A 23,871-nucleotide genomic window follows, 5' to 3' on the forward strand; every position below is an offset into this window, starting at 1 on the left:
CGGAAAGGTAGGCGGAGCCTGAGACCACAAATATTCTCAGTTATTTGTGTGCTTCAGTTCTTCCTTTGGATTCAGTTATCTGAAGTGGGCCCATTGGGCTTTTAGGATTCTACGGTTCTTGTTCCATGAGCACTGGCTCGGAACCCAGCCTGCTGTCACTTCCTGATCCCACCCCATTTCTCTCTTCCATTCCTGTCACTTTTCACTGTCCCTATCTGAGTAAAGGCAAAAAAAATTAAAAAACATAACTCTCTCTCTCGCCCTCTCTCTCCCCCTCTCCCCCTCCTTCCCTCTCTCACTCCCTCTCTTCCGTGTCTTTGTGCGTCTGTCAGGCATCCAGCTGCGGAAGGTGGAGGAGCAGCGTGCCCAGGAAGAGAAACACGAGCGTGTGGGCAACGACGTGGCCACCATCCTGTCCCGCCGCATCGCCGTCGAGTACAGCGACTCCGAGGACGACTCCGAGTTCGACGAGGTCGACTGGATGGAGTGAACGAGAGAGAAGAAAGAAGAGAGAGAGCATCACTCCTTTTCTGTCCCTCCCCTACTCTTGTTTTTTTCCATCATCATCATCATGCCTTCACCACAGCTTTTTATCTCCATCACTTCCTCTGCTCTCATCTGCACTTCCTGTCTTTTCTCTTCTCTCTCCGTTTCATTATGTCTGTCTGCCTATCGGTCTGACTACCTGTCTGCAGTTCTATCCATATTCTTTCTTTCTTCCTTTCTTTCTTTCTCTCATTCCCACCATCCCCATGGTATGCCTTGTATGGAGATTTCGACCATCTCGTTCATTTATTTCCCCTCCGGTGTTCCATACAGCTATGTTATAGGACAAGGAAAAGAAACTGTTTTTGTATTCATTTTTACTACACATCTTTGACAGTTTAGATTATAAGATTTCAGTTTTAAATTGTGTGAACTCTTTCATCTTGTACAGTTAAAAAGAAAAAAAAAAACATGGAAATAACTCAGTGTCTTGTTTTCGCACAATGACATTTGAAAGAGCAATTTAGAAATCTACCGCCCTGTTTGTCTGTTTATAGTTTCATGTACAAGCACTAGGAAGGTCAGAATTTCAGTTTGGGCTCTCTGCTGCCACCCTCGGGGTGATGAAGGAATTACAGACTTACTGTTGTGCTGAAGAGATTTTTTGTTTGAAGATTTTTTTTTTTTTTTTTCAAAAAGCCACTAATTGAAAAGGAACCTTGGAATGCCATTAGGAAGCAGTTGAAAAGGAAATATGTGTTAAGTTTGCAGTAAGAAGGTCGGTTGTTTCTCTGCGTATGTGTGTGTGTGTGTGTGTGTGTGTTATTTTTACTTTGGGAATGGTGTCGTTGTTGAGTGAAAAATTGTAGTGTCCTGTTGTTGTATCTGTGAAAGAAAAGAAAAAGAAAATGCAGTGAAGCAATTACCAAACAACCCTGATCATACTGAGAATTTTTATTGAAGTTTTGCACCTGTTTTACCTGAGTGTGTGTCTGTGTGTGTGTCTGTGTGCGCGTGTATGCATGTGAGAGTAATTTGAGTGCTTAAGGTAAATCCACTACAAAGAGCCAACGAGACTTTGACAGCGAGCAGCTACCATACACATGGGGAGATTTTAGTTAATGTAAGGGATTTAAAAAAAAAGAAAGAAACTCACATCTATACAAAGTTAATGGCAGCTTGTCGCCTTGACAAATTTTAGAGCGATGCAACACACTAAGCCATACTTGGGTGATGTTTTTAAATATCAGACAAGGAAGTTGCCAAGACGGTTTACCATTGCTCAGCCTGGTGGCGGTGAGACGACGCGTTCTTGCGGCTGGTGAAACAACCCCTCGCGGTTCTTGCGACTGGTTAAACAACCCCTCGCCGTTAATTCGTTTCTGTATTTCTCTCTTCTTCTATGCCTTATGGTTTGTATAAACGTATTCGTTGAGTTAATGAATGTACTGTGCTGTCACTACTTCTTGCTTGCGTTGGTAAAAGGATTTAGCTGTTTCCATGTCCCTGTGCGGAAGGTCAAAAAGACATTGATTTTTGTTTTGTTTTGTTTTTTAAAAAAAAATGTAAGCGAGCCTTCCGTGTAACTTATGTAACTGTTGACCGTCCCATTTTGCTTGAATTAATAAAAATCTAATGCTATGTTACGATATTTGTCATGTGTTTCTTCATTCTTACCCAATGGCAGTAGCCCAGTCGTGTTAGGATGGATGGACAGACAGACAGACACAGTGCAAACATGCACAGTGCAAACATGGTACAATGAAATTCTTACTTTCTTGGTCCTCCATTGACACACTTACCTAAAAAAGAAGAAAAAGACTTAAATATAGACTTAAGACTTATACAGTATATATCTACAGCAAGCAAATGGTACTCACTAGAGAACAGATATACAGAATAAATATACAGTACACGTCTAGTGTTGTGATGGATATATAGACACAGCATAGACATTACAAAAAGCACACAAAGACACTTTTACAAACCTAGATAAACCTACACATAGTTGTACGCGTAGTAGTGAGTTTTTCCAGACAAACTTCCACCTGATGATATATAAATAATTACAGAATAAATAATTACAAAAACAAACCACAAACACACTCAAAAAGACTGGAGTGGCTTGGGAACTCTCTCAACACTTAGTTACTGTCTTGAAAACTATAGTTAATTGTTTCCCAACCATGGGTTCGGGACCCCATGTGGGGTGGCCTGAAGTTCAAATAGGGTCGCCTGAGATACTTGGTATCTTACAATTGACCAGCAAATTACATTAAAATATACATACATTAAATAAAAAATATTAAAAATCCCATGTAATCAGATCCTTACAATCATTACAATCTCCCTACATAAAAATAAACTTAGACAGCCCACATTAGATGATTGACTGACATAATTATGCTTGATCAACGTTCCAAACAAAGTATCAAAACAACCACACGCGCAAAGATAGCCAAACAAATTAGCTTGCTAGGACATTTGGGGGAAATCAAAGTCCCACTCTCGAGTGGGTGTTACAACAGAGATGTTGTGAATGATGGGGTCACCAACATTTTGTGACATCAAAATAGGTTCACCTGCCAAAAAAGGTTGGGAACCCCTGACTTAGTTGCTGTCTTGGGAACCATTTCAACACTTAGTTACTGTCTTGGGAACCATCTAAACACTTAGTTAGGCCTACCGTCTAGGAAACCTCAACACTTATTTAAGATTAGTTACTTACCTGCAAGTTCAATATCAAGAGTCCTGGCCCCAGCTGTGGCACAACTGGCTGGGGCACCTGCACCGTACGCCGACGACCCGGGTTCGATTCCTGCCCCGTGGTCCTTTCCAGATCCCACCCCAACTCTCTCCCATTCGCTTCCTGTCACTCTCCACTGTCACTATCATTAAAGGCATAAAAAGGCCAAAAATATATACTTTAAAAAAAAAAGAGTCCTAGCAAATCAAAGATAATGTTATCTCAAGCAAATATATATACATATATATATATATCCACTGCTTGGTGGATTTCCCAGTTGTCCTGCGTAATTTAGAATGTGTTATTTGCACACCTATGAAATAGATCCAATTTGTTGGCCGTATCAAACTTGTACAGGTGCTGGTCATATAATTAGAATATCATCAAAAAGTTGTCCTAATAATTATATAATAGTATAATAGTAGTAATATATAATTAATTATTATACTATTATATAATTATATAATTATATAATAGTATAATAATAGTAATCCTAATAATTATTTTAGCCACAAGCACTTTGCAATTTGAGCATACAATGTGTAAAAATTGCATTTGGGGCTTTCTGCTATATGAGAGCTATCACTCTACTATTATTCCCAGTCATTATCATTAAAAATATAATGTTCAGATATGCAACAAATTATTATAATGGCGTTGTATAACAACCCTCATAGTAATAGGTATATTTAAAATTTTCCAGATGTATTTATTTGCTGCTTTTATTTTTCCTTCCAACTTGCTGAGGCCCCCCCGGCACCCCCTCACGGCCCTCCAGGGGGCCCCGGCTCCCACTTTGAAAACCACTGTATTATATTCATTCATTACACACAGACATATATATTTCAAATGTTTATTTGATGATTTATTTCTTTTAATTTTGATGATTATACCTGACAACTAATGAAAATCCCAAATTTATTATCTCAGAAAATTAGAAAATTACTTAAGACCAATACAAAAAAAGGATTTTTAGAAATGTTGGCCAACTGGAAAGTATGAACATGAAAAGTATGAGCATGTACAGCACTCAATACTTAGTTGGGGCTCCTTTTGCCTGAATTACTGCAGCAATGCGGCTTGACATGGAGTCGATCAGTCTGTGGCACTGCTCAGGTGTTATGAGAGCCCAGGTTGCTCTGATAGTGGCCTTCAGCTCTTCTGCATTGTTGGGTCTGGCGTATCGCATCTTCCTCTTCACAATACCCCATAGATTTTCTATAGGGGTTAAGGTCAGACGAGTTTTCTGGCCAATTAAGAACAGGGATACCATGGTCCTTAAACCATGTACTGGTAGCTTTGGCACTGTGTGCAGGTGCCAAGACCTGCTGGAAAATTAAATTTGCATCTCCATAAAGTTGGTCAGCAGCAGGAAGCATGAAGTGCTCTAAAACTTCCTGGTAGACGGCTGCGTTGACCTTGGACCTCAAACACAGTGGACCAACACCAGCAGATGACATGGCACCCCAAACCATCACTGACTGTGGAAACTTTACACTGGACTTCAAGCAACGTGGATTCTGTGCCTCTCCTCTCTTCCTCCAGACTCTGGGACCTTGATTTCCAAAGGAAATGCAAAATTTACTTTCATCAGAGAACATAACTTTGGACCACTGAGCAGCAGTCCAGTCCTTTGTATCTTTAGCCCAGGCGAGACGCTTCTGACGCTGTGTCTTGTTCAAGAGTGGCTTGACACAAGGAATGAGACAGCTGAAACCCATGTCTTGCATACGTCTGTGCGTGGTGGTTCTTGAAGCACTGACTCCAGCTGCAGTCCACTCTTTGTGAATCTCCCCCACATTTTTGAATGGGCTTTGTTTCACAATCCTCTCCAGGGTGCGGTTATCCCTATTGCTTGTACACTTTTTTCTACCACATCTTTTCTTTCCCTTCACCTCTCTATTAATGTGCTTGGACACAGAGCTCTGTGAACAGCCAGCCTCTTTAGCAATGACCTTTTGTGTCTTGCCCTCCTTGTGCAAGGTGTCAATGGTCGTCTTTTGGACAACTGTCAAGTCAGCAGTCTTCCCCATGATTGTGTAGCCTACAGAACTAGACTGAGAGACCATTTAAAGGCCTTTGCAGGTGTTTTGAGTTTCACTTTTTTAGAATTACTGAAATAAATAAACTTTTTCATGATATTCTAATTATATGACCAGCACCCGTATATTAATTCGCCAAACTCGTTAAGTTTAAATGAACTGTCACGTTGCATCCAAGCTGTACAATACAGATGTTCAGAACATAGTAACATTGTAGCATATGACGGACGTGGATTTAAGCTAGGCCTAATACACAGTATGAATATTAGAATACACAGGTCAGGGTGTACTATTTGAGAGGAGAGGTTGGCTAAGTCAGGTAGCCTAAGCCATGTAATGCAAGTTTCTTTTATTCAAAAGTTAATAAGAACTCCTATACTTAACAATCAATTTATTTTCCTACTGTTTTGTGTATAATAGGTAGACGTTGACTTGCAGTGAGCAGGTTATGATGGGAAAGAAGGAACACAGCAATGATATAATTTCGCCAGGAGGAGTCAGTATGTTCATGGTGTTTGTGCTTGCCAGAGGGCCAGTAATGAGACCTATCGGGCTCATTCGGGCTATTAAAAAGTTAAAAGTTAAAGTTTACTGATATTAGCAGATGCTTTTATCCAAAGCATCATGGACTCACAACGGCGGGAATCATGCCTGGATCGACAGATCGGTGACATTACCGCTGCTACATCACACCTGTTAAAAATAATATGAAAATGATCATATTATGGTTAGGGTTTAAAATAAAAGTGAAAAGGCCTACATTAAGCATAATAGCTATAATAGCAACTATATCAACAACAACAGAAAATATTATATTATTAATATATATTAAATTAAAATGAAATTATGAGTTTTTATATCAACAAGACCATAAAGATACATACCATAGCTCTGAACAAGGCCGGAGTGCCCAATGGTTATTTTCAACAGAAATGCTCTGTGTGTGACACATATTTCTAGACTCCTCACAACCAGTAGAGTTATTGATGAATGTCTTGCTCATCATTTTTATATTTGGTTTTAAAAACAATACTGTTAAAGGATTGGATAAAAATCTGCACACATCAGTCTGTGCAAAAGAATTTTTAACTCACAGACTGGAGTGTGCAGATTTTTCTTCTATCCTTTATTAGTTACCTATAAATCCTTTGATCTTTGACTTTATTCAAAAGCAATATTGTTAAAAAGTGGACTGCACAGAGCTTTTATAGAATTTTATCCAGTGTTGTATTGTATCTTGATACCGGAGGTGAATGTATCGTTTTTATTTACAATAAGACTTGTAACCCTATTTTCTGGACAGACCCGAATGTTTTACAACTTAAACTTGCGATTGAATGTAGTAAAAGATATGGAGAAATCAAATGTCCACAGAAATCAAATGTCCACACACACGCGCACACACTCGCACACACACACTAGAGATGCGCGGTTCACGGTTACAGCCGCAGACTCCGCGGTTAAACCGTGCTGCATCTTGCGGAATACCAGTTTAGGAGAGGTTGCACAGAACCATCTGCTCTAGAATGGGAAATGTCTGGAGAGAAGAAAATGAAACAAGTTTGAGTAACTTAATTGTTATTAACTTTCATAACCCACTGTCAACCTGGCGTTTCTAAAATGAATGACAAAATATGCTCACTGTAGTGGCAATAGGAAATAGCATCATACCATTAGGAGCAGCTATGCTTGGTGACTGGTGGTTCTGAAGACTGTGGGTTGAAGTCACCAGCTCCTGCGCCATCCCAGTCTGTAGGCTAGGTGAAACACAAATGCGTGTCACAAAATCCATGCTTGTATTCAGCATGTCGTCTGGCAACTGTAAAACCAGTTATTGTTTTTTTTTTTTAATCATATAAAGCTTGAGTGAATTGAATAGAAAATTTAACCAATTTATCTCAATGAAACTCTCCTTGTCCTAACACTTTGAGACAGAATTCATGCGAAGCCCATGAATCAAATAAACTCAGAATAGTGGTTAATAACTTTGCAATGATAGCTCACATTAACTACAAAAACGTAGCGTTAGCTATTAGGCATGTATTCTCATGTTCATGTTAGCAGCTGCCAAACTTTTTCCTCAAGCAAAAAAAATCGAACGTTATTTACATTTGGTAAGGCCCACTAGCGCATGTAATATTATTCATTTCGGACCCCAAACAAACAGGATGTCCATTTCTCTGCATTTCATATAACACCATTTCAAACACTTCATACATTACCTTACATAAAATCTATCAGCATGCTAACAATGAATAACAATCAAACCTCAACTCAAGTAACCTAACGTTAAGTTAATGTTAACAGTTCACTGACTAAGTCAGTTAACAGTTCACTGCAAGCTTGCTGCTGCTTCGTAATTTAATTGAAAAACTTAACATATTGGGACAGCAACAAATAAACGTCCCTTTCACATAATGATGATAACCAACATAGAGATTTGTGACTCACCAAGAAACTTCTGTGGAGGATGAAACGCTGCCATCGGTTCTTCACGTTAGAATTCTAGCTGATACTTTCGTTAGCCAAATGTATCGGTTCTTCACGTTAGCTGATACTTCCGTTAGCCAAATGTATCCTTTCTTCACATTAGCAGAGGCACATTAGCCAAATGTATTCTTTCCTTTACAGTTCACTGTGTGCTTTAGCTTTCAGGCTTCATAGGTGCATTACTGCCACCAGTTGTTTGGGAATGGAATTGCATCTCTGATCGTTGTTCTCAACAAGTTTGACACTTGATGATTGATGGTACAGGGGCCAATGAGATTTCAGATGGGGCCCGGGCCCCTGTGGCCCCGCCCCTAGAACCGCCCCTGCTTTGAAATAGTCAAATTTTCATCAGGCAGTTAGGCCTAGTTGCTTCTATGCATGCTGCTTTGTTTATCTATCAGAGACGGTGTTGCGGAATTAGTGTATTCCGATGTTTCACTGACAGGGGCGGTTCTAGGGGCGGGGCCACAGGGGTTATATGAAATGCAGAGAAATGGACATCCTGTTTGTTTGGGGTCCGAAATGAATAATATTACATGCGCTAGTGCGCCTTACCAAATGTAAATAACGTTCGATTTTTTTTGCTTGAGGAAAAAGTTTGGCAGCTGCTAACATGAACATGAGAATACATGCCTAATAGCTAACGCTACGTTTTTGTAGTTAATGTGAACTATCATTGCAAAGTTATTAACCACTATTCTGAGTTTATTTGATTCATGGGCTTCGCATGAATTCTGTCTCAAAGTGTTAGGACAAGGAGAGTTTCATTGAGATAAATTGGTTAAATTTTCTACTCTATTCACTCAAGCTTTATATGATTAAAAAAAAAAAACAATAACTGGTTTTACAGTTGCCAGACGACATGCTGAATACAAGCATGGATTTTGTGACACGCATTTGTGTTTCACCTAGCCTACAGACTGGGATGGCGCAGGAGCTGGTGACTTCAACCCACAGTCTTCAGAACCACCAGTCACTAAGCATAGCCGCTCCTAATGGTATGATGCTATTTCCTATTGCCACTACAGTGAGCATATTTTGTCATTCATTTTAGAAATGCCAGGTTGACAGTGGGTTATGAAAGTTAATAACAATTAAGTTACTCAAACTTGTTTCATTTTCTTCTCTCCAGACATTTCCCATTCCAGAGCAGATGGTTCTGTACAACCTCTCCTAAACTGGTATTCCGCAAGATGCAGCACGGAAATAGGAAGAGGCCACTCAATGACTTCTGATAAAGACTTCAAATGGAATATTCCATCTTTAGTGTTTTGCTACCCCTTCCGTAATTTTTTCGCTTTCAAATGCCCCATCGTCAGTCTTCAAAGCAGAATCAGGCTTTTCTAACTGGAAGCAAGACGGTGGCTTCAAAGACCATTCCAAATTAAACCATTGTAAAAATAGTTGTTGAAAAAATTGTGTAAATATGATGTAGTTGTTGCTCACATGCTGTGTGTGTACTGTGCGTGTGTGTTTGTTTTAATGTACGCAAACTGGCAGTGAAAGTGGTTTCTCTTATCAACAAAAGGGGAAAGAGTTAAAGTAAAACTTGTTTAATTGAACGAAAAATGTGTGTATGATGATGTATGATTTTTGTTTAAAATATCAATGTATTTCCACTGAAGTGTCTATTATATTTTAGTTTTATATTGTGTTTCCAATGCACATTATAAATAAATGGGAAAATTGTTAAGAATTGTATTGGCTTTTTTGTTTTTTAGCATTTAGCATTCAAGTATTTGAACAAGGCAAGACTGGTGAAATGTATGTACCTTACTGCTGTGATGTAGTCTAGTTAGCTGTAGTGGGTATACTGTGATCAACCCCAAATATTAATACCTATCCTTGTCTGTTTTAAGTGGGTATACTGAGATGGTGATGCTTTTTAAGTGGGTATACCAGAGACTTTCTAATGAGGAGACACAGCACTCAAAAAATCCTCCATAGAAATGCATAGGGCTAGTTTGTAACGCCAATATGGCCGTTGTTTACACATATCCCACTCCTTCCTCGGCAAAACTTCGACATGTGAATACATTGAGCCAATCATGTGGTGTGATGTGAAGACATCATGCCAATCATGTGTTGTGAACTTGCCGTTGGAGCAAGATTGGTGTCGTGAAGCCTTGCGCACGCCGAATAGGATGCCCAATGAGTGCCCAAAAAGCGTTGCAATATGGCCGTTGAGTGGAGGGACTTGCCTAAAAGGACTTTGGGTATACTGCGTATTGTCCTGCATATCACGTAGACTACGTGCCTCTGCCTTACTGAACAAGGGATTTTCTGTGTATGGATGTTGACCGGTTCTTGGCCCCTCAGTGTATGATGTGGACCCTTTGTGGCCCCTGTCTCAGAAAAATCCTAGAACCGCCACTGTTCACTGAGCAACCCCTCACGCACGCACACACACGCACACACACACACGCACACACACACACACACACACACACACTAAAGGTAACAAAGTTTAAATTAAGTAGCCTGTCGTAGCCTACCAGCATGTATTCCTCTCCAGTGTGCAATAAGAAAGTAGAATAGGCTACAGTGCAAGTTGACCGATGATTCATCTCCCGTGTCGCGTCTCGTTGCAGAGCCTTGGTAGGCCACTAAGCAAATCTGCAACCTATGAGCCCAGCTGCCAGTATTGGAGGAGGCCTAAACATCTCGTAGAAGAGACTGACTGGGTTATTTTGTTTCGATATTATGTATAAAACGTGTAGTTATTGTAGCCTACCATTCAGGGAATAGGCGTGTAAAAGGGAGACAGATTATGGAGTGATTTGACTCAGAACTGACATCGGGCAATGGCAGTGCGAGATGTTCAGAAAGTAAGAGCTAAAACTTCTACAAGCTCAGTAACATCCACAGCGGAAAAAATAAGGTAAGAAAAATAGTCGGAAAACTTAGATGTGTAAGGCAAGCAAGCAAGTTTGGCGGTTGTTACTAAAAATGTGAACATGCACGTTGCACTGCTATGCGGTGGACTTTCGGAATGAATAGAGTCGGCGTTTCTTTAATATCGAAAAAGACGCGCTCTCTTCCCATGCAGTCAAAATGAATGGGAGTCTTCTTCAGAACAGGCTTGTCATAGTGTTACCCTGACATGACAAAAAAAGTAAAGTAGCCTATAATGTGAATTACTTGTTATGTATGACCGCCGCTAACGAAGCGGTCATATAGGGATTGTCAAAGTTTTTTTTTTTTTCGTTTTTTTTTTCCGTCATCTACTTCCTGAATTTTTGGTCAACGATACCCGGGACACTGAACCACCGGGGCACATGAAATTTGGTGGATATGTAGCCCCACTAGACTTTTACGGAAAAATTTCGTTTCGTCCCCGGGGGCCACTCCCCCCCCCCCCCCCCCCGTGCTGGGCCCCCCGAACCGCAAAAAAAGCAGTTTTTCCTAAATAACTACCTGAACCGTGGCACTGAGGATGAAGAATCTTTTATGGTATGTTGGTCTCAAGGGCCCACATCAACCTGGCCCATAATCACTCATTTGTGATTTGCACCCCCCCGGTAAAAAATGAAAATGCAATATTATTCTGCTTTAATCGCCCCTATCTTCAGTTAAGATGTTCAGAACTGCACCAAATTATGTGTATGATTGACCTGGCATTCTCTGGGGGTATGCCAAGTTTCGTAGAATTTCATCCATGGGGGGGTCTAAAAAAAAATAGGTTATGTGTACATTTAGTGACTGTACACTCATTGGCCTGTAGATGGCGGTGCACACATATACACATGCACACACACACAGGCACCCACATACTATCGGTATTAGAACGGCCGATACATAATTACAAATTCAGTAGGATTAAAAGAAAGCCAAATATTCATCATCATCATCATGGCTGCATTTCCAGTATTGGCGGTAAGTAGTCGTTTGTCCACTAGATGGTGCATCGTTGCAGTGAGACGTAATTTTGTTGGAAGTTAAAAGTGGGTTGGAAAAACAACGGACACTTCCTACAGGACCGCAGAGAACGTCTAATAAGGATAGGACGATGTTCACATGAAATGTAATTCCCATGTGTTCTTGAAGCCGAAATAAATCTGAGGATGTTTATCGGACATGCTTGGTTTTTACTGCAGGTACGTTAATCTTATAATATAAATAAGGACCTAGGTAATGTTACCGTTAGCGTTGGTTGAGTGATGGAGGCCAATTTGATTGATTGTATTTGTAGAAAACTATAAATGCGATTATACCAAGCAAATTGATAGCAGCACTGTAATTATATCTTTCGACTGTCATTTGTTGCACGTGCTACAAAAATCATTCTGTGCAATGGAAGATTTACCAACGTTACACCGGTCTGATACAGTTTTGCCTATACGCCTTTTATTTGTTTAAGTGCGTGCAGGGTGTGAGAGGGGAATCGATGTGCTTTGATTCCAGCTTGGTAGTTGTAGTCTGTGAAATTAAAAAGCACGTGTGTGTGAAGTATCCAAACAATGACACCTTCATTTTATTATGGCTGCTTTAGCAACACACCTTAAGCTACTGTGTAGTGGGTCCCATTTAGAAGTGGCTACTTCATTCGCGCTTTCCTTGACTCATGGAGCTGCGTGAATTTTATTACAACTTCTCGCCACGATATGGCAGTTTAAGTCCGCTTGATAGCCTACTGTAAGGCGTAAGCCATTGGTTTCCAAAGGAGATTTTATTTGTGTCGCCAGCATAACCTATTGACAATTTATGTTGTAAATGCCTACCTTATAAGCCTACCTGTAGCTTAGGGAAGCTAACAGCTTTCTATTAGGATCTAGTTTGTTAGTTACAGTTTTGTCATAACTCCCTGATGCATTTTTGCATTTAGAATAGCCAGAGCGTGGATATCTCAATCGGAAAATTAAACAATATCGGGTGCCTATGGACTAGGCTGGGTGAACCCAGCCTGATCTGCCCGCTATTTATTTTTTGATTTCTTAAAAGATTGAGCTTGGTCTGGTGAAAGCCAGACTAGCCATGGACCTCAGTTACACAATGCAAGGGAACATGAATCAGCCTATATTTGCACGAACAATAACGGACAACAGCTCTTCAACTTTGGCTCGTTAAACTGGACTTCCTCTGTCAGAGGCCCCAAGTAGTACGTGTTGGCAACAATACCTCAAGCAGCATCACACTGAGCACAGGGGCCCCCCAAGGCTGCGTGCTCAGTCCGCTGCTCTTCACCCTGCTGACGCATGACTGCACTGCAACCTACAGCAACAATCACATAGTGAAATTTGCTGACGACACAACTCTGGTGGGTCTCATCACCAAGGGCGACGAGACTCAATACAGGTTGGAGGTCGACCATCTGACCACGTGGTGCAGGGACAACAACCTCCTGCTGAACGTCAGCAAGACCAAAGAGATTGTTGTTGACTTCCGGAGAGGTCACACCCAACACCTGCCACTGACCATCGACGGTGCTGTGGTGGAGAGAGCGAGCAGCACCAAATTCCTGGGGGTGCACATCAGTGAAGACCTCTCCTGGACCACCAACACTGCATCACTGGCGAAGAGAGCTCAGCGCCGCCTGTACTTCCTGCGGAAACTCAGGCGAGCAAGTGCTCCACCAGCCATCATGACCACATTCTACCGAGGCACCATTGAGAGCATCCTCTCCAGCTGTATCGCTGTGTGGGGCGGAAGCTGCACTGAATACAACAGGAAAGCCCTGCAGCGCATAGTGAACACAGCTGGAAGGATCATTGGTGCCTCACTCCCCTCCCTGAAGGACATTTACACCACCCACCTCACCCGCAAGGCGACCAAAATTGTGAGTGATGCAAGTCACCCCGCTCACAATCTGTTTGATCTACTGCCCTCTGGGAAGAGGTACAGAAGCCTGCGCTCCCGCACTACCAGACTCACCAACAGCTTCATACACCAAGCTGTAAGGATGCTGAACTCTCTCCCTCCTCTCCCCCCTCCACCCTCAGCTACATAACATCCTGGACATTGGACCCATAATGGCCGCCTGCACTACTCCACTTGCACACTTGCACACTTGCACACTTGTACACTTTACAACTTGGTGTTGTTGTCCTGAAAACACAACACTTCTGCTGCTCTTACATAACTTGCACCACTATGCCACTTTCTTTATTACTTAGGTCAAACAGAACTACCCAAGCCTTTTATTGGCCTGACTTTGCACTAGTATTTTATTGACTGTCTATGCACAATTTCAACCAAATTTTGCTGCTCTTATTTTTTCATTATTATATGTGCCCTCTTATTTACTTATTTACTTACTTTTTTGTTTACTTGAATGTTATGTTTGTCTGTGGACTTAAATTGGAAAAATATGTCTTGTCTTCACCGTGGGATAGTGAGAAACGTAATTTCGATCTCTTTGTATGTCTGGAACATGTGAAGAAATTGACAATAAAGCTGACTTTGACTTTGACTTTGACTTAAAATGTGTATGAACAGTCCAGCGACGCATTTCATCAAGGCCCATTTGGACATGTCAGTTATTTGCACCACTGGTTAGATGTAAAACAGCATTTCGTTTCAGACTACTGTTACTTAATTTGTGCATTGACAATAAAGTATCACATGAACTAAAGATGACTAAAATCTTATGTAGAAGAAGAAACATTCACAAAAAATCCATCCATCCAAAAATTACCTTTGTTTTTGATAGCTGTTGAAAACGGCATGGAACTGACAGAGATGTTTTTACATTATGAACATTATGCTGATACCTTTTGCTTTTCCCAAATACAATGTAGCCTACAGGTGTAAGTGACCTTTCATCAATCCAGTTGCAATGGATGAACTGTGATGAACTGCCCTACTTGTGATTGTTTAGAGATTTTAAAGGTTTTATAACAATGCTACATCTTCTTTTCTACAATCTATTCACCTTTTCAGCACCACTAGGCTACTTTCTGTGCAGCCGCACACACACACTCAGGCATGCCAAACAAGCATACACAAAAGTTTCAAGAGTGGGGGATGGAGTAAAAGATGGAGACAAATTGAAGTGTGATTTATTTTCGCAGAACGGATGTACAGGACTGAGCTGCGGTCATATTTTGTACCGCTATGCGGTGCATCTAGTTTATTAAGGATTTCTTTCTGTAGAATTCTGGGGTATTCTTACTGTATTCTGATGTGTTCATATGTTACTTCTGTGTGTACTATACAACAGGGAGAGGTCCATATTATTGTACACAACTGTGCCTTAGGCCTGTGTACCAGCAGGAAGGTCATACAGGCCGATGTTTAGGAACATCCGAGGAACATCGGTGATAACATGGGCCGAGGGAGACAGCATGTCTGCCTATTCGGGCTAGTATCTCCATCTGGCCCCTGGCCCTGGCCGGGTTTTGTACACTGGTTGGCACCACGTTGGCATGATTGACGTTTGTATGTTTTAGTATAACAGGCTTTGTCTTAGGTTTTGACAGGGAGACGGATCGAGGAAGCAACACAAGGAGCATCTTCTGTCGGAAGGCTCAGCAGCCGCTTCTAATAACAACCACAACTGTTAGACTCTGCACAGTTTTACTGTTTGAGACTTAGCCTGTGTTCTGTTATTCATTGTTGTACCATCTACAATAAATCATCATCTAATCGCCGATCCTGATCCCGCCGTCAAGCTTTATTGACCATCTTCAATACAGACATTAGAACTAAAACACAACGCAACAACCAGAGAATCCAACATTTGGTGCCGTGACCCTTCTCGCAAAAGGAGAAGAAAGACGACAACATTTGGTTATCGTGACCCGACCGCAAGAGGAGAGGCAAGACGAGAACATCCAACGGGTTCAAAGAGACTTCGGGGGCAGATTTTGGATTTTGAACATCTGTAAGAAGAGTCCATCTTGGCACCCTGATTGACGTGACTGAATCCCAGCTGGAAGCCTGCCAAGAGGGGAAACACTGCTGCACTGCGCACCCTGCATGCAGTGAAGACATTCTGACCAGGTGAAAGCAAAAAATCTTTACTCCTTTATGCGGGAAAAAGAACCAAAGTAAAGCTAATTTATTAGATAAATTAGAAATTAAAAGCTGCACATTAATGAGAGTATTGAAGTTTGTGTCATTAAGTGTTTTGACAAGTAACGTACCTATATCAATGATTGATGAGCTCTAGATGTTATTTGATATAAGAAGTTTTCTGGAAAAAAGTAAAAGGTCAAAGTGTACACATATTTTGGGTAATTGGATAGATTCGTGAACGAATTAAAAGAAGTAATCGATTAACTACGGACAAGCTTGGGGGATTAAATCTTTTCTTTTTCTGTACTGCCATTACATGTTAAGCTGTGTACGTTTTATGAAATGAATGCTGTGCGTGTGCCAATGAGAAAATAGGAGTTGCTACAGTCATTATTTTGCTGAGTGTGGTTGTTTCTCAACGGTCTTTGTTTAGTTTAATGGCCTAGGACTAAACTTAGTGCTACAGTGATACGGAAAGGAGACGAAATCACTAGAGTGGGGTGTTTTGGTTGTGCAGTATTTGAAAAGTGGGATAGGGTTTCCACCTATGTTTTTTTGTTGACTTGGTCAACTGGGAATTTAACGAAAGATCGTTAAAAGTGTGAGTGAGACATTAATTTGTATCATTGTCCAGCCGTTTTGGGAGAAAAGAAACAGTCTGAGTTAAGTGGAACTGACACTGGTGAAATTTATTGTTGTGGCATCATGCTGTGAGTAAAATAACTTACCAAGTGTCAGGTTACGGAGCGAGAGAGATAGAGAGAGAGTGTTTCCTTTTCCCTGGCGGGAGCGTGTGAGTGTGAGTGTGGAAAAAAATAAAAATAAAATAAGAGATAGACAACTTGTGAACAATTGAGAGGCGAACAAATTACTAACCAAATTTTTCAAAGTTGTCACTATATCACTACCACATCACGGGAAAATATAAAAAAATATATTTAAAAGGATCACGTCACTGCACGAAACACATAGTACAATTTAATATTTAATATTAGCACAATCCAGATATGGTTCTTGGTAGGAAAACTAAGTTGCAGGCCTTAGCTGAGATACAAGACTATGTGTCAGATTGGATGGCAGTGAAATTACAATTGGGCAAATTTGAGAAAAATTACAAAAAAAAAATAGAGAAGTTGGAATTAGAGATCCGAGACAGGATTTGCAGACATGAGACTGAGAGACGTGATTTGGAGGAACAACTCATGGAAGCGGATGTGTTGCCAGAACAGAGTGGAATGAGGCGAAGAGGAGTAGTCTCAGAGGCCCACTCAACGGGGAGGAGCCAACTCCTCCCATACACACCGGCACCTAGTGGGGGCGGGGGTCGCAACCATGGTTGCAACAGGCAACCAAGCACCTGCCTCAATCCGACTCTGCCTGACTTGGACTCAACAGCGCCATATGCCATGGTGGAGACATCTAGAAGTGCAGTGGACATTGATAAAGACAGCTTCATTGGACAGAATGCTGCTGTTATGGGGACCCCACATGGGCCAAGAAACAGCACCCCACCTGACGAACAGCCAGCAGGTGACACAAAACAAATCATTCTGGCCCCATCAACAGCCACTGCTTTCTACAATCCACAAAGACAAGGAACAACGTCTGCAACCAACAATCATCAAACTGCTCCACTCCAGTATGGCTATCCACAGCCACTAGCCATAGCTTCAGTACCTCCTCCTCCCCCATTGTTGTTACCAACGCCACTGGCTACAAGCCCTTACCCACCTCACCCACCTGTCAACTCTTTCCCTACCCCACCACCACCACCACCCCCACCCGTCAACTCTTTACCTCACCCACCCCCACCCCCACCTCCCTCACCCCCACCTGCACCAGGGAATGATGGGGCATCTACATCCAATGCTGCCCAGGGAGCGACTGCTCCGGTAACAAGGCCAAAGACAAAGAAAACCAGGCCAGCGATGGAGGACTGGGATGCCTGGGATGAGTCAGCTGACGAGGCACTCATATACCCTGTGCGCACAGTAGCCACCACCGACGGCGTGTCTGTGATTTACCAACCAGCTAAAACTGACAACACCCTCTATGCTACTGCCTTGCTTGAAGAACACATCAAAATTAAATTCTTGATTGATACTGGTGCTGAACTTAAAGTCTTTTCATCTGACCTATTGAAGAAACACGAAATACCTCTGTCAGGCATCATCAATACAGCTGGTGGACCAACCGGAAAAAAATTCAGTCTGAAGCAGACAGCCCCAGTCACCATAGCCATTGGAGAAGGAGATGGAGAAGTCTTGTGGAACCTGAGAAGGCTAACAAGAGAGGATCTCCTGGAACATCCTGCATGGGCTAAGGGAAGGAATGACTGTGGACTGTTGGAAATGGAACCTGTCAGACTGACTGGAAAACCACCTCTGTGTGTGAAACAATGTCCCATCAAGAACGGACAGATTGTGGCAGAATTGTTGGATGCAATGCAGCTGCCAAAGGAACTGGCAGTGATCAAAGTAAAGGCACATACAAGGCAAGACACCATTGAAGCAAGAGGCAATGCAATGGCGGATGCGGTGTCAAGAACAGCCGCAAGAAAAAGAGAGGGAGGAGATAATGAATGAAAGATAATGAAATGGAAACACGGACGGATCTAACGGTAACAGGAACATTTTTGAAAATGACAACGAGAAATGCATGATGAGAGTGACAAAGAAGGTCAAGGAAACATCTGAAGAGAGAAAACGGGAAAGTAGATTACATCACTCTTCCCAAGTGTAAAGGCTACCGAGATGTTCTGGTTGTCCTGTGCAAGTTCTCCAGGTGGATTGAGGCATTCCCTGCACGATCTGGAATTGCACTACACACTGCCAAAGTCCTCGTGAAAGACATCATTCCCCGATGTGGATTGCCATAACATAGTCGGCAGTGAAGGTCCAGGGTGAGAGAAAAGTGGATACATGCGAGCCATGGCAAACTAATAGAACCGCCTGAAACATGACGGCTTGGGTAGGGTACGAATTCTATCTGAGTTTCCGCCGATCTTCTTTTAGGGGTGAGGTGTGAACTAGAGGGGGGAAGATTCACGGGAGACTTTCATTTTGACAGGGAATTTATGACGTCAGGAGAAATGAAAGGTTTAGAGATCCGAGAGTAGAATCTTTCCTTTGAGAATCCGAACATGCTCAGAGTGTTGTGGTAGTGGACTCTTCTTGACACAAACTCATGTTATGAAAAATTATAGACTTAGATAAGTCTTATAATTGATTTTGATGATTAAATATGCGTGATTACTGAGATATGAAATGTTTAATCTGAGGATACGATTGCAATTGCAAAAAATAAAGTACAATAGGCATAATTAGTAGGCTAAATAGCAGCATGTTGAAATTATGTGCCAAATTGCGTTTTTTATTACAATGATAAAATTGTAGGCTACAGGCCGATGTGCGTTTTATTTGGAGACTTTTGCGAGACGGAGACTGAGTTTGCTGCTGATATTCTGGGGATAGGCTACAACATAGCCAATGTAGGACTTTAGCCTTTTAATATATTTGCTGCATTGGATCAGTCTTTCTAGAACAGGCGAGCTTTCTAGCCTCACGTCAGCAGCACCGCATTACCCATATACATTAAAACAACCAGCGGATGGCGGGTGGGTGCGGTTTTGAAAATTGGTCAAAAAACGTTGGTGCGGATGGATGGCGGATGGATGATACGTTTTGCTATGCGGTTACGGTTGAAATAATAGCCCATCCGCGCATCTCTAACACACACACAAACCCTCCACTAAAAGATTACTTTTTCAGCGATTGCATCGTTTTATGCGATTCCCAGGCCTGCGAACGCCGTGATCCACTAGGGGACTTCAGCACCACGGTTAGCAGAAGTGTTGAAGATCATGCCAGTCGATTAAGATAACGAACCATTTTCATATATCTCTGCCCTTTGCATGTTTGCTAATAGCTATTTTTTTATTAGAATGCTGTATGGGAGGTCGACATGTCGTCCAGTGGGTCGATGAAGCCACATCACTAACTTTAGCTTCGATGTCACCTAGCATAACAGCCACCCTACGCGTTACTAACAATGCCGTGCGCCCATCACACTCCCACGAAATTAACTGCTGTCGCCTACTGAGGAGATACTACACACACGTCAGAAGGGTAACCCAATATGTCAACAGAGACTAACGTGGATACACAAATAAACACAAATAAAATAAAACAAAACATAAAAGACTAATGTCATTTTCGCCCTACTAGGCCTACGTCGGCGGCTGCCCTTTTCATCGGCTTCTTTTCGCCTGAATAGCGTGGAGACACATGTGCGACTGTCTAAACACTGGACCAGATAAGTTTCCTCTTCCAGGCTTTGCGATTGCGCGGGGCAGCTTTGGTATCTGGGGTCTAATGGGGACGTGAAGTGGTCGCGCCACTGATGGGAACGAATGAGGATGCTTTATTAGTGCCCGGCACCGGCTCGAGACGGCCTGTGACGCACTGCAGCGCGAATGCCTCTCTTTGAAACAGCAGACTCATGGAAGCTGCGATTGTAGTGTGTTAATTTATTTTTTGTTGTGTGTGTGTGTGTATGAGAAAGCAAGACAGGATAGCCCACTATGTAGACAGAGGCAGAGGTATTTCGATAAAAGGATTTCATATTGTTTCACATATATCCAGGGATAGATTACTGCACGGGCCTACCGGGCCCAGGCCCAGGGGCCCAAGGGGTCCTTTGCATGGAATCATTGCCTCAATATCAACAAATCAGGATGTAGGCTATGAATCTGATTGAATTTAATATTGGCCATTCCCAAAATGCACCAGAATACAGGAAATCACATCAAACAAATAACCCCCCCCCCCCCCCCCCCCCCCCCCACACACACACACACACATATACGACAATTAGTGGGGGGGGTAATTTGTTTGATGTGATTAATACATCTGGGCCCAGGGGCCTGAAAGTTAATAATCCGCCCATGCATATATCCATAAGCGTGAATATACTTATTAATAAGGTTGTTTGGATTTGTATACCATAATTGTATACCATTTGTATACCATTTGGCTACCTAATGTTTTCGTAATGCAGGCCTAAAATAAAATAAAAAAACCTGTTGGGAATAGCCTACCTTCAGCAGCAAGCATACTCTCAGCACCACATTTTTTTAAAACCGTACAGGCTATAATTTGTTAATGCTAATTTCTTTGATGAAGTGGGAAAGTGTGTGCTACCTACAGTACGTGACACTAAAGGGGAATAAAGGGTGGAAGTAAACTTTCCTACACCTCATCTACACGGAAACAACTGGGGTCCTCTGGGGAAAATGTTGGTTAGGCTGTTGCTGCTGAACAAGGACAGAGGGAGCTACATGTGGCTCTGACTGTAGTAATACACGGGAGACCGTTGTTTTTCCAGTTAGTTTATTCATATAGGCTTGTCGGTCTGGTATAAAATATACAATCATAGACAAGTTTTACAAAATATAAAACCATACACAATGGACAAAGTACAAAGTATTTTCAACCAAACACAAAGGCCTATGCAATACTGCTTTGGCATTTTTTTTAAATATCACAGTAAAGTGCAAACTTCTCTTCATTCATTTTTGACACATGTACATTGTTTGGCGTGCGCATACATACACACAATCATATACACACTTCGTCTCTTTCTCATTCGGACACGATAATTTGTTCTGGTGACTCCTATCTTTTATGGTAAAGTGCAGATGTGTAACGGACATTTAGCACGCGAGTCACATGTTTACATGAATCGGCAACAGTTAGCAGAAAGTGGACCGTAGAGTAAACTTTTTGCTGTAAAAGAGCTCGTGGGACAGTCAAACATACATGGCTAAGTCACACCTCACTGGGAGACCGGGAACGACAAGAGGCGTTCGTTTGAAAACAACCGCAGAAAAGTACTGAGAGCGCACGCTGGATGTCTGTGTTCCGGTAGGCATATATGATGGGGTTGATCATAGAGTTGTAGGTGGCGGGAAGAAGGGTGGCGTAGGTGTACACGGAAGGGTACTCCGGCTTCCCCACAAGGCAGTAGACGGCGAAGGGCAGCCAGCTCGCGCCAAACGTACCCAAGATGATGGCCAGGGTGGAGACGCCTTTCTTGGTGGCCACGAGGTGCGAGGTGCTGAAAAAGTGCTGCTGCAGAGCGATCTGGTGCGCGTGGCGACACACAATCTTGCAGATTTTGAAGTAGAGGCTGAGCATGAGCCCGAACACCACGAAGAACGAGGCGGCCAGCAGCGTTACGTGCTGACGAGTGAGCGGGCGCACGATGCTGCACGTGCTAGGCTCCTCTAGACAGTTCCAACCGAGCACCGGTAGCAGTCCAAGGCACAAAGACACGCCCCACGTGCATGCCACCATCAGATGCACACAGTGTAAAGTCTTCTCGGAGAAGTAAGTGAGCGCGTTGTAGAGAGAAAAATAACGGTCCACCGTAATGGCGAGAAGGCTGCTGACCGACGCGGTGAACGAGGCCACAAGGAAGCCGACGGTGATGAGGCTCACGGTGTCGGATGAGGTAAGGTACTGGAACGCAAAGTTGAGGATTAATCCCACACCCGCGAGCAGGTCGGCAGTTGCGAGGCTGCCGATGAGCACGAACATAGGCGCACGCAGCGTGGGAGTGTAGAAGATGATGGCCACCACGAGTGCGTTCTCGCACGCGATCACGGTGCCGGAGAGGCACAGCATGATGTCCCACGGGTTCACGGGAAACTCAGAGGCGGTTGACAACTCCAGAAGGGTGCCGTTGTCATCCGCCCAAGGAAGCAGCGGAGAAAGCTCTACCGTCTCGTTCACCAGATCACTGTCATTCATCTCTTTTCCCCTAAAAAGGGAAAAAAGGAAAAGAACAAAAAGAAGAAAGAAAAAAAATAAGCGATTAGTTTTAATGTCTGCTTCAGATTATTACAATGGACATGGCAGAACGTTTAAAAGAACAAAGGTAATCAGCTATTTCATCTACAAAGACTTTAGTTTATCTTGTAGAAAGCTGCCTTGAAATCTGCCCCAACGATTATATCAATACTAAAGTCATGTAATAAAAATGTTACAGACTTGTCATCAGCCGTAAACTATAGCCCGCAATGTCGCTGTCCTTGGTGCTGAAAGCTTTCCGCTTCGTTCCACATGTTTAGAAGAATAATACCCTCTACCTTTGCAGCTGTTATAGTCACCGCGGAACACTATTTCAAACTTCTGATTTTTGTGTTTATCAAAGCCACACTTACCAGTTTTCATAGGGTAGTTCTTGTCTCGGTGGAAACCGTCCTGTTTGTTGGATCGCAGAGACTTTTCTTGTTGCTTCAGGTAAAACCTTTCGTCCTGCTCCGGTTCCCGCGCGCGGGAGAGACAGCGCACACCGGGGCTACGGGAAGCATTGACTGGGCAAGATAACGTGAGGCACGACAAGACGAAGATGACTGGTGTAGGCAAGGTCTGCGAGGAGCGCTATTAAACACTACTGACGTCACTACCTCTCTTGCTTTCTCTCTCAGACTAGGGCGACGGACAAACACACACACACAGGCGCGGGCGGGAGAGAGTGATCACATGTGGTCGAAACACATGTTGGAGATGTCCAACGGTTACTGAAGCCCTGGAGTACTAGAACGGCGAAAAGTGATTCTGGCTCATCTCCAAAGATACAGCTACTGTAAATACATATGTTGCTTTGCTCTTAGTAGTGCGACACCAATGCTGGAGTGCTTATCTTGTAAAACAGATATAATTACGAATCTAATTTTCCTACTAAAATTGAGACTGCTTACATACACACTAAGCTTTGACGGTGACATGTTTAAACACGTGAAAATACGCCGTTGGTGGTTTTTAAGAAACTGCTACTACGACTTGTGAACCGGTACCATCCGACTTAATTTGGCGAAAACAGAGACCATGCACCTTTGTATATTCAACGTGATGCTGCGTTTGCAAGACTCAATCGGCCGTGAGCGTTTTCGTATCCGCAGACAGCAAAAAAAAAAAAAAAAACCCTGACTTCATGGGTCATCCACCGGACGCAACGGTGGGTGCTTAGCAGCGACTGCTCTAGCCCCATGAACGCGTAATAATTCGCTCGCAAGCGTGGACGCGCGCACACTTTGACAGGATGCTGTAAATAGGAGACAGTAATGCGTTACCATAGTGCATAGTG

At 42.6% G+C, this 23,871-nt stretch overlaps 2 protein-coding genes across 2 annotated transcripts in view; one reads left to right on the forward strand and one right to left on the reverse strand.

The window, feature by feature from the left end:
* Nucleotides 1-616, forward strand: part of LOC121711078 (wiskott-Aldrich syndrome protein family member 1-like) — a 60,060-nt gene extending 59,444 nt beyond the window's left edge. The window contains 2 exon segments of the mRNA XM_042094377.1: nt 1-7; nt 333-616. The exon segment at nt 1-7 is cut by the window's left edge and continues 426 nt beyond it. Of these exon segments, the coding sequence (XP_041950311.1) occupies nt 1-7; nt 333-490 (165 nt within the window). The 3' untranslated portion in view covers nt 491-616.
* A 20,520-nt stretch (nt 617-21,136) lies between these two features.
* Nucleotides 21,137-23,121, reverse strand: LOC121711079 (G-protein coupled receptor 6). The gene is made up of 2 exons (XM_042094378.1): nt 22,946-23,121; nt 21,137-22,542 (listed from the first exon to the last, which is right to left on the reverse strand). Exon 2 carries the CDS (start codon nt 22,530-22,532, stop codon nt 21,549-21,551), a length of 984 nt encoding a protein of 327 aa, XP_041950312.1. The 5' UTR covers nt 22,533-22,542; nt 22,946-23,121; the 3' UTR covers nt 21,137-21,548.
* Between the last annotated feature and the right edge of the window lie 750 nt (nt 23,122-23,871).

Source organism: Alosa sapidissima, chromosome 6, assembly GCF_018492685.1.
Source record: "Alosa sapidissima isolate fAloSap1 chromosome 6, fAloSap1.pri, whole genome shotgun sequence".
Lineage (NCBI taxonomy): Eukaryota > Metazoa > Chordata > Actinopteri > Clupeiformes > Clupeidae > Alosa > Alosa sapidissima.

Excerpts from the sequence above, each read along its gene's own strand:
- LOC121711079 (XM_042094378.1), bottom strand. The coding sequence starts at position 22,532 with ATGAATGACAGTGATCTGGTGAACGAGACGGTAGAGCTTTCTCCGCTG.